Below are 16086 nucleotides of genomic sequence, written 5' to 3'. Positions count from 1 at the left end.
GTGTAAATTTTATTCCTAGGAATAAAATATACCTAGGCATAATTTATGATAACTTGAAACACAAACATGGAAACCAAGGATTCCCAATGTCACATTCCTAGGAATAAATTTGCAATCCATGAAACAAACACCCCCTAAGTGTCAGAGAGAGTCTTCACAACACTCCTACAGTATTATATTTGTTTTATGGTTAATTCTTTTTTACTAAATAATTAAAGTAATAAAAAATTAGTTTCATGAGACAGTGGCGTTATACAAGAGTGGGGACGGGGAGGAAAAACTCCCTGTGGCAATTGACATCCCAGTATATAGCTGATGGAAAGTTGGAGACCAAAAGGCGGGAAATTCAAATAGTTTATTATTTTTTTAAAAGAGGGAAATTCAAATAGTTAACCATGGATGAATAACGATCAATAGCTTCTTAAAAAAATATAAAATCGTAAAATTTCTCTGATAATGCAGCGGCTTCTTATACTCATAAACTGACTCCAAATGTCAAGATAACAACAGCTCAAATTTTGGCAACACCATTAGTGGCAGAAAATATGCATATAAAACTAATTTGGCTCATTAAAAGAACTAACTATTATCAAGTATCGGATAGATGTAGTGCTTCCAAGAAACTGTGTGCTTGTAATATGGCAGATCTTACCATGTCTATGGAAAGAGGAAACTTGGACGAAATTGGCACGAGCTGAAACTTTATGTAAGAGTCTGCAGCAATAGTTTTTCATCAAATGTTTCTAGGCACGAGCTGAAACTTTATGTAAGAGTCTGCAGCAATAGTTTTTCATCAAATGTTTCTAAGTAAAAGCTGTTGCACAAAGCATGAAAGCAACTTGCCAAATAACAAAGCAGGCACTGAATCCTCAGAGCATACTAACTTCTTTGTGCCAAGACAGGGCTGGTGCATTCTGCTCCGAATAACCAGTAAATGATTTTCTCATCAATGCACAAAACTCCCTTCCATCTCAGATTTTTACTCAAGGATTTTACTCCAGCCCTTGTAAATTTACAACTGAAAACAAATTTATGGTGGAAAAAAACCTAGAGAAGTGGAGAAACATTTTCTTTCCCATACTTAATTACCACATTGCTAGAGAATTTGGTTTATTACAAGTAATGAATTGAATATCAGTCTGGCTACTGTACAAATTTACTATAGTAAGGAATAAACGAACAAAAAAGACATCTTCAGGAGAAAAAGAATACCGAAGAGCACCTTCCACCACATCAACAAACTCACTGTATTACTTGATTGTCATGCTAGAGTTGCCCTCTTGCCTTTAATATCCCTCGACTGCAGCCATTGTATAAAAAATAAAAAATCTCATTACATAATTATTATTTACCCATGCAAGTCAGGGAAATAATGAAATTACCCTGTATATGATCTGTATTTACTTAAAAGAAAATATAGGATTATATTGGTAGTTGGTACATGACTTACACGCGTAGAGAAGTGTTTTAAGAAATTAAAAGAAAAAGACTCCATAAGAGAAAGTCGAGGTTAACATTACACGGAACTCTCTATCATCTCCTTTTACAGTTGAAGTTACATGACTATTTTCAGTTACTGAAAGATAGTTTGAGGAGGAATGCTAGCAACACACATTCTAACACACTTTCCAACACACTCTCTTTGATTGGTTAAAATTCACATGGGTCCCATCAAATCATGTGGGTCCCATATAAATTTGGTGGGTCCCATGTGAATTTTCACCAATCAAAGAGAGTGTGTGTTAGAATGTGTGTTGCTAGCATTTCTCTAGTTTGAGACAGATTTTAGTGATTATAAAATGTACAATGGTTTTAACAAGTTTAGACATATTTTGAGCTTGCATGAACAGATTTTTACATGACTAATGAGAAAGCAAGAATTGTTATGTTGGCTCTTTGAAATATTAACCGAAGATTTTCTAGAGTTGTCTACTAAATGGGCCGATGTGTTTTGATTGATGTGGCATTAAGCTCAAGGTCAACTACCCAGCATCCACCAAGCAACAAGTTCCTACTCACAAGTCGCATCCGTCGGAAACTGAATACGCTATAAAATTTGAAACTCAGATTAACTCAATGGTGTCACCTTATTCAGCTTTTAAGAATTATATGAAAGCAAGTTGAAGTTTTGTTGGGCATTTGCCCCCAGATCCATTTACGTGGGACTACCTGTGTCTAAGTGTGCTTCTAAACATAAAACGCCCAACTTCAACACAAAGACTTCACAGAAAATACAGAGACTGAGGAAAGGGAGGACAGTGGGAGAGGGAAAAACCTGGGCAGCAACGGATCTCTTTGAATCCAGGAATTGGTGATAAATATTGTAGAGTCGTCGTTTCTCTTCCTCTGAAACAGATGGTCTGGTCTTGGATGCAGTGAGCTTTAGAAGAGCATCAGTAATAACTGGTGTTTTCTCCGACCTAGACGTATCGATATTGTCAAGAATATCATGAACTGCTGCAAGTTGCGCGTCTGAGAGGAGAGCTTGGAGATCAGCTCCACTGAACCCCTCAGTCATATTAGCTACTGTAGCCAAATCAATGTCATTGGCCATTGGTAACTGCATCAATTTGATAGATATATATGTCAACAGAACTAGTGTATCCACGTAAAAAGGTAAAGCTCTGACTAGTAAAAGACACATATCTCTGGTGAAATTCAATGTTACCATCAACAGTGACTTCCAACGACAAACATATGATAAAGCCTAACACACAATGTCCGATCTTTCATTTGGAAAGTTGCTTTCACAGTCATCTATACTAGAGCTCTTTGATCAAGCAAGAATGGTGATCTATTAGTTTTTTATCTTAAAAACAGTGGTCTTCTTTAAATGAAATACTCCCTCCATCCCTAATCTTTGAGACTTTAGGATCTGTTTGGGAATTTAGGAGGGGATGGCTTTGGAAAAAAAGAAGGAAGTTGAAGGAATGAAGGGATTTGGAAGTTTATTTTTCTTCAAAAATTGTACTGCAGGAGGATTTTGGAAGGTTTAGATAAATTTTTCAAACCCAATCTACGTTGTTATAATACTCTTAAAATTAAAAATATACTAATCATGAGCATTCATTTATCATTCTCAACAAAATCACTCTCCCAAAAAATGTGAAAGATTTCTATCCTCCATTTTCTGTTGAGTTCTGAATAATACACTTCTATTCTTTTGATTTTTCTTTCTATATTTCTTACATTTCAATTTCAAAGATTCTAATAGATTTTCCACCCAAACTTATGGGATATTACAAATTAGTACAGTGACGCTCGAAAAATATTGTCTTGCTAAGCTGCCTATTGAAAATAAGATTAGGATCCAGGTATTTACTGCATAGGATGGGCTCATATTGTGTAAATAAGGACATAATATGTTGTAATTATTCTATTAATGGCTTTTAAACCTATATAAAAAGCCTCCGTTGTATAGTTGAGACACGCGGTTTCACACTAATAAGCTTCTGATTTCCATCATTTAACAATGTCTATTGCCATGATTTCATTACAAATTATATGAACATGTAAACAGTGTTATCCGAAAACTTTTAAGTCATGTAAAAAAACTTACAACCAAATTAGCAAACAAGAAACAAAACAGGGACACAAATCTATAGTTACTGTCACACTCATGCATACCTTTCTAGAAAGTACCGTAAGAATTTCCAATCTCTCATGCCAAGATGGAAAGTCACAAAATAGAAGACGATCTAACCTACCCGGTCTCAAGAGTGCAGCATCAAGTAAATCTGGTCTACTGCTTGACATGAGATGCAAACATCAAAAATATAAAAAATTAATATTCATTTCCCATCTGTTTTCTTTCTGTATCTCAAAAAACAGAAGGAAGAAACAAACATCAAGTGAATTGCAAACTTACCACAGCCTTGACATTTTTTCAATATTGTGCAATTAATGGGCTGATTTAGCTTAGAATAATGATCAACTGTGATTCTATGATTTTTTATGTGTAATTAATCTAGACCTTAATTTTTCACGTGCCGTCAAAGTTGACCTTAGTTCCAACATGTTACGGAAAAACGTCTATCAAATGGATGTTTTTGATGGATTTGTATAAAAAGTAAGTTACCACTTAGTTTCTCCTACTCTATTCCATATATAGCAAAAGGTCTTCACCCTCTAAGTTACAACAAAATAAAACCGGCAATGTAAATAGAATATGGTTGAAATCTTTTTGATAGGAAAGTTAAACCCGTCGAAAAACTTTTAGGTTTCAGAATAACTACACAAGTGTAGAATTGGCAATTTGGATTTTTAATTTTTTTAATTGTTTAGCACCACTAATAAAATGGTCTTTACATGTAAATACCAAATGGATAAAGGTCAAATAGCATACTAAACATGAGTTTACTTGGTTATATTTAATTAAGTACATGGGTTAATTTTGGGTAGCAGTGTTCACCTAAAATTTAACTTGTTTATTAATCAAATCAGATGGACTGGCCCTTTTTCTTATTCAACCATGTACACGACAAAACCCTGAAACTGCATTTTAGAGTAGATTCAGAGTCATAATTAAAGCTTGAATGAGAAATTTCCACCTGTAACTTTCTAAATTAAGTGTAAGGTAGAAGTATATCCTGGTTGAACCTACAACCTTCTTTCCATTGTTTTATCCTTTTCAATTTTGATCTTTTATTTCAGACCTTCAATTCAATTTTATACTTTTATTTTTGACATTTAGTGTATGCTTGGATACTAGCTGCTGGCTACAGTGGGATATTAATTAACATATAGAAAAAACCAACATGAGTACATAACAACAACATGGATAACCCCTCAAAAAAAAAAAAAACAACGTGGATAAAATGGTTCTCTCAAAAACTTTAAAAAAAAAACATGGATAAAATAGTAATTATACCAATTAGCTAGCCCCCTCTCTCTTTTCTTCTCTGTGATGGAGAGAAACCAAAAAGTTAAAATTTGGTCTCTCCTATTTCTCTCTCTGACTTCTCTCCTTTACCAAACTGAAGAAATGCACAATCTCTCCTCTATCTCTCTCTCCCCCCTATTTCTCTCTTCTCTATTTCTCTAGAAACAAACACAGTGTTAGTGTATGCTTGGATACTGACCTGGTTGCAGCGAACACAAATACACCAGCTAAAATCTCAACACCGTCTAACTCAGTCAAAAACTGAAAAATGAATATATTGAAGTCAGATTGAACTCAACAAAGTGTAAAATCAAAACGTGAAAAATATATACCCACTTGATTAACAACACGATCAGTTACACCAGTATTATCGTGCCCTCTCTTGGGAGCAATAGAATCAAATTCATCAAAAAAAAGCAGGCATGGTGCTGCAGCAGCTGCTTTAGAGAATATATCCCTAACCTGAAATCAGCATTCAAGATTCAGAGCAAAATCACTAACTTCAAAATGAAAAATTACTAAATATTCTACATCAAAACAAAAAGCCTCGACAAACAAAAATAAATCCAAGAAAATTCAGTTCACAGGCTAACAGTTAAAAATAGCCAGTTTTGAGTCAAATAAGAAAAAATAACCTACAAAAATATATTTTGTAGAGAATATATAAGGATTAAGATATAAATAAATTTCCTTTCAAAAAAAATAAAAATAAAGAAATAAATAAATTTGAAAAACAACAATAGCCTAAAAAGTATTGTTGTTTCTTACAGCTTGTTCAGAAGCACCAATGTATTTGTTTAACAGTTCTGGCCCTTTCACTGATATGAATCTAAGCGAAGAAGCGGCCGCAGCTGCACCGACTATGTGAGTTTTGCCACAACCAGGAGGACCATATAGAAGTATATTTGACCGCAACCTTAACGGTGCTTGTGCAAAAGTTTTTGGAAACTTTGATGGCAATTCTATCATCTGGAAATAATTTAAGAACATAAATAAAGCAAAACATACGAGCATATAGAGTAAACATGCAAACAAAAAAACAACAAGAACTAAACTATTGGTCAAGTAAGAACAAGTGTGGATTTATTCTTGGCATGTATCACACTTGATATACACACATCATGGCAAAGAGCCTTATTAGATATAAAATCACTCTTGGCCTCCACCTAGCTTAAGCATTTATATGTGTTCTTAGTCTTACAAACATTATTATTATTATCCAAAAGAAGAAATTAGGAAACAAAAAAAAAAAAAAAAAAACTGAGAAAACAATGCATTGAAGTATTTAATGAATTCAGACCTCTTTAATAGCATTTCGAATATCAACAAGACCACCGACATCGTCCCATCCAGAACGGCCATCATCAGAAACGGATTTTGTGATATCGCGCATTGCAACTGGAAGAAAATCGTGCATTGCCTGAGAGAAATCCTCCTGTAGTAATGCAGGGCCCTCGTGCTCATAAATGACATTAGATGGCAGAAAACGGCGAACAGCAGCATGGACAGTTCTGTCAACTAATATTTCCTGCAAAAGTGAAATTTTAAACATTTGTATACAGGCAGCCCAGACATAGTTATGGACAGATCAGTTGTTAATAATATTCAAATGACAAACCAAACATCTACCAGAGCAAGTGCATGCTAATGAAATGCAAATGAAGCCATTGAAGTTGTCATTATATCGGGGGTAGAACATTACCATATTTGTTTTACAAATTATGATCATGTAATTTTACATTCCTTATCTCTAATGTAGAACACTTGTGAACCATATTTCGGCTAGAATATTAAGCTAAATGCTTCATGAACAAATGCACCAACTGTCCAGCCCCGAACAGCTCCAATTAAAATCAACAAATGCACCAAATCAAAACTGCCTGAACAAATTTTTTAAACGAAGTAGAATACCAGATCATAGCCATCATAACCATCACATTTTGCAGCCACATCAAGCAGGATATCATCATTGCATTGCAAGTGTCGCCTTTGTATTATATGCTTCAACATAGCCTTGCGCTCAGAAGTGGCAGGAGCAGGCAGCTTAATGTGAAAGTCAAACCGTCCTGATAACAATAGAATAGTGAAATTAGTAGCCAAAACATGAGAAATTAATTGCATATGAAAAAAAGGAGAGATAATAATAGCAAAGATTCTTTCTAAGTTTTATTATACGCTTATACATGCAGAAGTAGCAAACCTGAAGAGCTCAAAGATTGTGGTATATTCTCTAGGGACTGTATGGTAGCTATGAAGGCTATTGGTCCAAATCCACATGACTTTCGTCTCTTCTCCTGTGCAATTTTCCACTCAGACGATAAATTCATGATGGGAGAGAAAAATATATTCCATAATGATTGAGCGTCAAAATTTCGTAGTATGAGAACTAATTATTAGTTAGCGATTAGACAGAGCATTATTAGTTCTATATAAGTAATGATATTTGTACACCGGAAAATTCAATAGCTATGGCACTGGGTTAATGGCATTCAAAATCGTGGATAATTACATAATGAGTTCGGTCAATTGGTACCCCAAGATTGGATAACTCATTAACTATCAATGAAGTTTCATTAACCACGACTGCAAACGTCAATATCCAATATTGGGTAATTCATTAACTATCCACTGTGCTTTGTTAATGACCACTTGGTTAACAATGTATAAAATTGTGGTTGTTGAGCTCGGTGGATGGTTAATGAGTTACCCAATTTGGGTGTACCTATTAGCCATAATTATGAACGTCATTAACCAGGTGTCTCAGGTGTCGAACTTTTCAGATGTATAAATATCATTTCTGTTGCTATATAGGAGTACTAGAAATCTCTAACAATTGATGGAATGTCTTCAAGATGAAGATAACTTGTATATTTTTTATAAGCAAATGTAAGTGGTTAATTTGCTAGGGGAGGAGGAATGTTAGTTGTGGAAAAGAACTTGTACTTAGCAAAGCATATGCTTTTAAAGATATATTTTTATGGTTGAAAACAGTGTTTTAGGAAACATGAGAGCTTTCACCATAATACTTGGCCAACATAGGATTTTAATACACACCCTTCATGTTCAAGAACGAACATTTGTAGGTGGCAAGACATCATGGCTGTGGTATGTTGTATTACCATAGTACAACTGAGAATAGCTCAATAACCAGAGATTAACTTAACTACATGGACTGAATGAACAGATCTCTGGATCAGCAAAGAAATTTTTCGTTGACTGAATAAATAAATAGAAAAAATCTGGATATTCTAGACATCCAGAACTGTCACTAGTCCCAACCCAAAATCCTAATCCTTGCCAAATGACCAACTCTCCCTCTCAACACAACACCTATTCTCATTTTCATGCAACATGCCTTATTTATTTCTTCTAATTGAATCAGTCTAACTAGCCCCTTTAGCTAAGAGACCTATCAAATTGCCAGAGTCATTATTAGGAACATTTCAGCCATATACCTAGCAAATGTAGGATCTCGACAGATTTATCATGTACTTCCATGATTAAATGAGTACTTGATTTTTATTTTCATTTTCTCCCAACTATTTCTTGAAGGGTAACCTGGGCGCAACTGGTAAAGTTGTTGTCATGTGACTGGAAGGTCACGGGTTCAAGTCCTGGAAACAGCCTCTTGTGTAACAAACAGGGTAAGGCTGCGTACAATACACCAAATAATGGGACCCCTTCCCGGACCCTGCGTATGCGGGAGCTTTAGTGCACCGGGTTGCCCTTCTCCCTACTATTTCTTATCAAGATCTATATTAATCTATCACCTCTCCTCCTGTTCACAAGTCTTCCTATTCTGATCAATAAAACGCACAAAGCTAACTGAAACTAATCTACTAATGACTTTAAAGGCTGGATATCAACTACAAGCCCAACACTTCACAAAGGCAAAATTCCGATCAATATTTTAATATGCATCTGTTACAAGGAGCAATAACATGCATAACATTTAAGAGAATCAGCAGCACATAGCACCAAAGGTATACTTCTTACCCCATATTCATCCATGATGTTGACCAGAAAGTCAGTGAGTCCAGCAACAGACATTGATGGCTGAGATCCTTCGGAATCAGAGGTAGAAATTATACCATCAAGATCATCAAATATGACAACAGAAGGTGCATGGTTTAAAGCTTCAGTTATATGGTTTGCAAGTTCTTGGCGAATAATTGGGACCTTCTCCAAAGCAAGTTTTGAGCAGGAAACAAAAATTCTGCATAGCATTGAACGGTGAAATTTTCAAAATCTGAACAAAAATAATTGTTGTTGTTGTTGAACAGGAATAACTGTATATAGGGAAGAATAGGAAAGAAATAAGATTGGTGTGATCGATTAGAGAATTAAGATTAATACGTGTGTGCTAAGATGTCTGCACGATTCTCAAGGGATTTTGCCACATTCATTGCTAGTATAGTTTTCCCAGAGCCCTGGAAAAAAATATTCAAAAATCAAATTATTAATAATTCACTCACATCAGGTCAAAAATCTTTTTGTTTTTGTCCAGATCAGAAATCTGAAGGAAAATAAGAATGATTCACAAAGAAAACTGTTGAATCTTAGTATGAAGAGCTAGATCCTGAGATCAAAGACTATCAAATCAGCCAATTGAGTACTCTGATTTGATAAGGACTGTGAAGCAACAACAAAATAAATTCTTCTACCAATTTTGGAGGTTTGGGTTGGGCTTGCTTTCCTCAAAAGTTATGAAAGGTAAAATTAGAAAAAGAAAAACCCTTGAAACACGTTTTCTGGTTTAATTGATAATCAAGTAGCTAAGTAGTTACTCACTCAGCACTATTTCAGCATCGTAACAAATTAAGTGATCATGAAAAATTAGTTTTACCAAAAAACCGCATAGATGACTATTTACAGATGATAAACTATCATAACTGATATGCTTCTTTCAGGTGTATTTTCTTTTACTTGTTTCTTTGATTTGCTTCTGCTGTATGCTACTATTTACAAGAAGCACTGATTTTCCAACCAGTTTCATGGTCAGCTATTTTACTTGTCTGAAAAGTATTTCATATATTTTAGCAAAAAAACGAAGGCTTAGACGCACTTTTGGTCCCCATATTTTCGTTGATTCACGATTAGTCCCCTTATTTCTAAATTGAAAACTACAGTCTTTCGATTTTTAAAAAATCTGAAATTTTCTCTACCACTGAATTTGGAGCTTATTTTTTTTATGATCAGTCAAGTTGAATCATAATCTACCATAGGGTTGTGTGACAATGCATCCAAGGTATTGTTAGAAAATTTTACCAAAAAAAAAAGAGGTATTGTTAGAAAAATAAAACTTAAAATGAAAAAGAAAAACTAAAAAAAAAAAAACAGATTTGCCAAAAACAAATATTCATTTTCAGTCACATCACCCCTGAATTATTTAACATTATATATCAACAAAAATTTAAGTCGCGGGTAAAGTTGTTGCCATGTGACTGAAAGGTCACGGGTTCAAGTCCTGGAAACAGCCTCTTGTGTAAAAAACAGGGTAAGGCTAAATACACCAAATGGTGGGACCCCTATCCGGAGCGTATGCGGGAGCTTTGTGCACCGGGCTGCCCTTTATGTATCAACAAAAATAAGACTGAAATTCAGTGGTAGGGAAATTTTTTGAAATTTAAAATGGAGGAATCAAAATCGTGAATCAGGGAAAATAGAAGGACGAAAGCTGTATATAAGTCAAACGTGAAATATTAAGTAACAAGCAACACAAAGATGGCAGTAAAAGGATTGTATAATGAACATCAAAGAGTAAACAAGTGATTGGAAGGACTCAAATGTCAACATATTTAACCATCCAGCCATTAGAACTTCTAGTCTGTTAATATCCTGTTCATTATACGGTGAACTTAATATAATACAAAAATTTAAGTTGTACTCACCGAAGGTCCGTATATTAGAACATGTCCGGGAAGTGGCAAGTTGCACGAGCCAAACCACAAACCACATGCTGAAGATAACAATACCAACATCCCTACAGTCAGCAACAAAGGCAAGTTAAATTAAATATAATTAGAGGGCATCCTTGTGCACAAGGGCTGCAACAGTTGTGGGAAAAAATATTGGTGAGCTAACTCAAATTGATGTGCAGCAGCATCGTGGAAGAAAAGAGCTGAATCCTGCACACCTCAAACTAAACTCTAACAATTATGTGAATTGATCACCAATACTAAAAGCCCAAAACAACTCAAACAAAAATAGGGAATTTTAAGTAACAAATAAGTTAACCAGGCAAAACAGGTAGTAGCACATACCAACTTCTTTCCTAAATATAATAATATGCATTTATCAACCTCAAACAGGTGAGGAGAAGACACTACTTGTATTCATACAAAAAGGAAAACCCACATCATTAACAAGGACCTACTAGAAAGAGATTATTAAAAAGATACAAAATATGGAAATCAGGAAGTGTTAAACTTGCATAAATAGAAACAAATGTGGTGCCTCATTTACCACAAATTTACTGTCATTACACATACTATAGCTTACGGGAAAATGTCACGGAATTAGGAAAAAATTGCAAACATAACAATCATTATTTTAAGTATGGAAAAAAGAAAATTGATGTCTTGAAAAAATAAAATGACACTTGATATGAAATCTTTTCGTTAGCTAAAGTGACGGTGAATATAAAATGGAGAGAATATCATTTAAATTTTATTTCGAAAAAAATTATAATAAGAATCACTCAAGAGAAAAGTAATGGATATTTGACCCAAAAAAGAAACATACTATCGATAACATCAGAAGCAGTTTTCTCCATCCAGCCAAGGAAAGATACATTTGAATTAATGTGGTCTTCAGAGGCTCTCTCTTCCATAGAATGAATAGAAACTGGATCACCCAATTTTATTTTTTCAAAAATCTTCAGATTATCGACGTTGATGTTATCGAGTCTTCCTCCAAGAGAAACTTCATAAGCATTAAGTTTTCCATAATGCGTATCTCCTTCAACAAAGGTCAATAAAAATAACATTTCAACTGCATTGCCACTGTTTTCTGAAGAAGTCAGCCGAAGCTTCTCATCGCTCCCAATCTTGTAACAGCTTAATTCAAAATGAAGCAAGGTTTTACTACTGATAACCAATGAATTAACTTCTATCCCCGTGATGGAAGTAATTGCCTCAAGGTGCGCAATATACCATAGTCGTACAAGACTTTGTAATCCCTTATGATTCTGAGATTGGTTTGCAACCACTTCCTCTTCTCTGTAACTAGATTCATCAGAAAGAGCCGCAACAACTTCACTGTGGATTGACCAATTAATGGTATCCAAAAAGAGACCAGAAGTAGCTTTTCTATGTATATTTTCATCAATGTGATTCCTGTGGCTGTGATAATCATCTAGACCATCTTTCTCAACAGCACTCTCTTGCCTTAACAGTTTGAATCGACAAGGACAGAGAGAAATGGAAGGAATACTTTTTTCCAAAATAATATCACATGCCTTCAAATAAACCCCTGCACAATCACAAAAACAATGTTCTCTTTTAAAATCTGGCACTGAAATTGAAAGGATGGTAAGATTACTCATCTGAAATATAATTTAAAAAGCAAAAGAAATCATCAAAGTATGACGCACAACCCACCAATATAAAGATGATAACTCAGGCTATAGTAGCAAAGCAAATTTATCACGCAAAGAAAATATAGCATACTTTTAGCATAAAAATCCACCAGAAACAAGAGCAAACTTCCATAAATCCTTACACTTCTCTCCTGATGCCATGTAAATTTCAAAAATATAAGTTTAAGTACCAGAGCAAATCCACTGCTTATAAAAATAACAAATAACTTATTCCCTGATTATCATGCTTGATAGCATGATACAGTACTGAAATACAAGAATTAAGAACTGCTGGTTTCCTAGCTAAAAAAACAGATAAAAACAAAAACCAACTTCAAATACATTTAATAACAATTTCTTAAACTCGATATCCTGCACATTTAATTTTATGAGCATGCATGTGATTGGTTCTAATATATTGTTGTTTAAGTAGGATGGATATTAGGACAACTTAACGTACATGAATGCAGGCTAGCTCTCAAATAAAGGCGAAGAGACTTAGCTAGCATTACATGTCCTTTAGCCACGGATTCTGAAACCAAAAGATGAACAACTGCTTGTCGATGTTCCTTCTTGTCAATATTTCCATTCTCAACTTCACTAACAGCTGACCCACCTTTGGCTTTCATAATATTGGATTTGCTTCTGGATTTACTAACATTTTCTTTGGATACCCTTGGCACTATGGAAACCAACTGAAGCATGTTAAATGAGAAACGCTTGGCTGTTTCTGGATGAACAAAAGCAACGGAAGTAAGCCCTACATGAAGCTCAACACCTTTGAAATGAGTACTGGTACGACATAACTCATTTGGTTCTTGTAAACGGAGCAGCATCTTTGCAGTATGATCTTTACTATTGGAACCTACATGTGTATTTCCAGCTGAATCCGCATTTTTTTTGCGCGTCTTTGGAGCAACCTCAACTTCAGCTCCGGGCATGAGTTGTACTGGTAAACTTTCACGTGTTAGACATGTCTCGCACTAAGGATATAAACAATAATTTGCTCAACAATTCAAAATAGACTTTTTTTTATGAATCAAAAGCGAAGGAAGGCATCAGGGGATAACTAGACATTCCAACTTGGTTGGCACACCTAGGATACCCCCATCCTCTACCACCTTGTTACACTAGACTTTTAAAAATCCATCGAGGAGAAGAATAACAAATGACTAAGCATCATTCTACCTACCTCACCGACAACATGTGATATCTTCCTACTTTATAATATTTAAAGTGTTACAAAATCCTGTTTTATACTTATACCAAAAATAAATACCTAGAGAGAAAAATTGAGTCAATAGTACCTCTCAAAAAATTTTAGTCAATAGTAAGTATGCATTTTCCTAACAAAATATAAAGTGCATATGCAGTTAATTAAGTTGATATTACTTATTAGGTTTAAAACCACTTAGACAATGGTTCATTGCAATCCATTTCATCCACACACACACAAAAGGATGTGTTAATAATATAATATTATACTAGGGTTGGTCTAGTGGTGTTGGCTTAGGACCTTAGAGTGTGGTCCTCTCAAGGTCTCGGGTTCGATTCTCCCTGGTGCCAATTTCGGTGGGCTAGTTTGGCTTCTTCAAAACAAAAAAAAAAAGTATATATAATAATATCCAAAATGCTTGGTTTAAACAGTAAAATTATCCATCCACAACAGCCTAAGGGCCTGTTTGGCAAGCACAATAATCTAGCTTATAGGCTCATATGACTAAAAAGAGCCCATTTGGTAACCATAACTTTCGCACGAGCTTATTTTTACTAGTTTATAGTGTTTTTTGGCAAGTTGCTTCATGTAGCCTATGGCCTATCATTTTTTTCTCTCAATTTTATCCCTATTATCTTAATTGAAAAAAAATTAAATATTAACTAAACATATATTTTGTGTCATTTCATATTTTTAAGCTATTTCAACCTCTAATTTTACCAAACAATAAAAATTCAATCATTACCTTATCATGTAATCAGATGTCAACTAGCTTAACAGTTATTTACTATTTTTTTTCTTCTCTAAACAAAGCCTGAGTGAAGTAGTTTAATTTGAATTATAATTATGACATGTAAAAGGCACTACAGGCATAATAATTCTTACCCACCGCATTCTTCGGAAGAACAGAAACAACGTGAAATGTGATGACAGTATGATGATTCAACCGTAAAGGAAACCTCAGCCCTTCATGAACAATCCTAATCTGCAACAAACAAAACATCACCTTTTGAGAATTTGATTCATTTTATAATAATTCTTCTAAAAATCGATTTCAATTGGTAAAATATCAAACCTGATTAAGAATTTGATCCTCAGCTTGTTGAGAATTAAGTTCCAAAATCTCCCAATCATCCTCAGTATCGGGCTCAATAGAAACGGAAGAAGCATGAGGGACGTTAGAAGCGACTTTAACTTGAATAGGAGAATGAATTGGTAGAGAAATGCATTCAGCGAATTGTTGAGAGATTTGAATGGTTGAAGAGGAAGAAGAAGTGGCGCCGGACCAAGCGACGAAGCAGGAGTGAGAGGGAGAACGAAGCTCGAGAGCGAGGATTGGTGGAAGAGGAGAAGAGCCTCGTGTGGATTGAAGAGTTTGGATGAGTGGTAAGGGTAAGGATACGAAACAGTTATCTATGCTTCCCACCGCTTCAACTGTGAACTCCATCGTTCCAATGGAAAATTGAGAATTCACCAGTTCAGTGAATTGACCATATACACGACTGTGGAAGTAACGATTGCTTTGTGGTAGACAACACAAGTAAACAACTACTCCCTCCTTCTTACTCAGGATTTTTTTTTTTTTTTTATTGAATAAATTACTGACATTATGAAGGATAAAGAAAATCCGTCATATACAATTTCTTTACCTAATCCTTACACCCTCCGGTCTCTAATATAAGCAAAAATTCATTTTTTAAATACATTTAATTAATGATATTTGTGGTCTTCATTATACGTCACATACATCATTAATTGAATGTATCTAAAAAGTGAATTTTTGCTTGTATTAATGACCGGAGGGTGTATTTATTAATTTTGTTAAGTCTGCAGCAACTTAACCTAATTTTTTCTCTCCACTAATCTCTTATTAGGTTTGCAACAATTCTATCCTAAAATTTTTAGCTCTAAATTTGCATCATATATGTTTTTCATTTCTCTCTAATAACCGTGAATATTTTTCAAAGCAAAAATTTAATAGATATCTTAATCCTTATCCATATTATTTACTCCCTCCGTCCCTATATGTAAACACCCATTTGACTAAAAATTTGTACCTAAATGTAAACTCCTTTTCAAATTCTTAGATGCATTTATTATTTTTTTCCTAAACATACGCCTAATTAATATTTCTAACTTATCTTAAAATATGAAAAGTCAAATTTAATACACATCGAAACAAAGGACAATTTGGTAATATTAACACATAAAGTAGACACATTAATTACACTAACAACTTTTCTTAAGAAATGTGAAAAAAGCAAAAGGGGTTTACATATAGAGACGGAGGGAGTATTAATTTTATTAGGTCTGCAGCACCTTAACCTATTGTTTCCGTAGATTTTTTTTAATTTAATAGATATTTTAACATGCTCACGATTAAAAAATCATATGCTCAGGATTAAAATA

The 16086-nt window shown here is 34.4% G+C and overlaps 1 protein-coding gene across 4 annotated transcripts; it reads right to left on the bottom strand.

Annotated features, from left to right (window-relative positions):
- Positions 1 to 1056: 1056 nt before the first annotated feature.
- PEX1 (peroxisome 1) lies at positions 1057 to 15189 on the bottom strand. Of its 4 annotated transcripts, none has more exons than XR_015006893.1 (16): positions 14753 to 15189; positions 14563 to 14662; positions 12922 to 13410; positions 11627 to 12355; positions 10774 to 10865; positions 9239 to 9312; positions 8879 to 9098; positions 7083 to 7176; positions 6794 to 6948; positions 6183 to 6410; positions 5651 to 5851; positions 5219 to 5344; positions 5082 to 5143; positions 3628 to 4494; positions 2276 to 2560; positions 1057 to 1300 (listed from the first exon to the last, which is right to left on the bottom strand). XR_015006893.1 is itself a non-coding variant. In XM_085703541.1 (16 exons), the coding sequence occupies exons 1-16, from the start codon at positions 15122 to 15124 to the stop codon at positions 1262 to 1264; spliced, it is 3384 nt and encodes a 1127-aa protein (XP_085559667.1). In that variant the 5' UTR covers positions 15125 to 15189; the 3' UTR covers positions 1057 to 1261. The 4 variants fall into 4 exon arrangements, 2 of the variants coding, with proteins under 2 accessions (XP_085559667.1, XP_085559668.1); XM_085703541.1 differs by having other exon boundaries at positions 3628 to 3745; XM_085703542.1 differs by having other exon boundaries at positions 3628 to 3745; positions 14567 to 14662.
- Between the last annotated feature and the right edge of the window lie 897 nt (positions 15190 to 16086).

This window comes from Medicago sativa, chromosome 4 (assembly GCF_051527215.1).
Source record: "Medicago sativa cultivar Bolivia chromosome 4, Bolivia_mono, whole genome shotgun sequence".
Classification (NCBI taxonomy): Eukaryota; Viridiplantae; Streptophyta; class Magnoliopsida; order Fabales; family Fabaceae; genus Medicago; species Medicago sativa.
The sequence above is the reverse complement of the archived record's forward strand: the minus strand, read 5'-3'. Positions and strand labels throughout refer to the sequence as shown.

Bases quoted from the DNA above. Each gene is read 5' to 3' on its own strand.
- PEX1 (XM_085703541.1), bottom strand. From the start codon at position 15,124: ATGGAGTTCACAGTTGAAGCGGTGGGAAGCATAGATAACTGTTTCGTA. The intron at 13,411-14,562 runs GTAAGAATTATT...AAAGTTTACCAG, and splicing joins TCTTCCGAAGAATGCGGTGG to TACAACTCATGCCCGGAGCT. The intron at 7,177-8,878 runs GTAAGAAGTATA...AAAATTGCACAG, and splicing joins ACATCATGGATGAATATGGG to GAGAAGAGACGAAAGTCATG.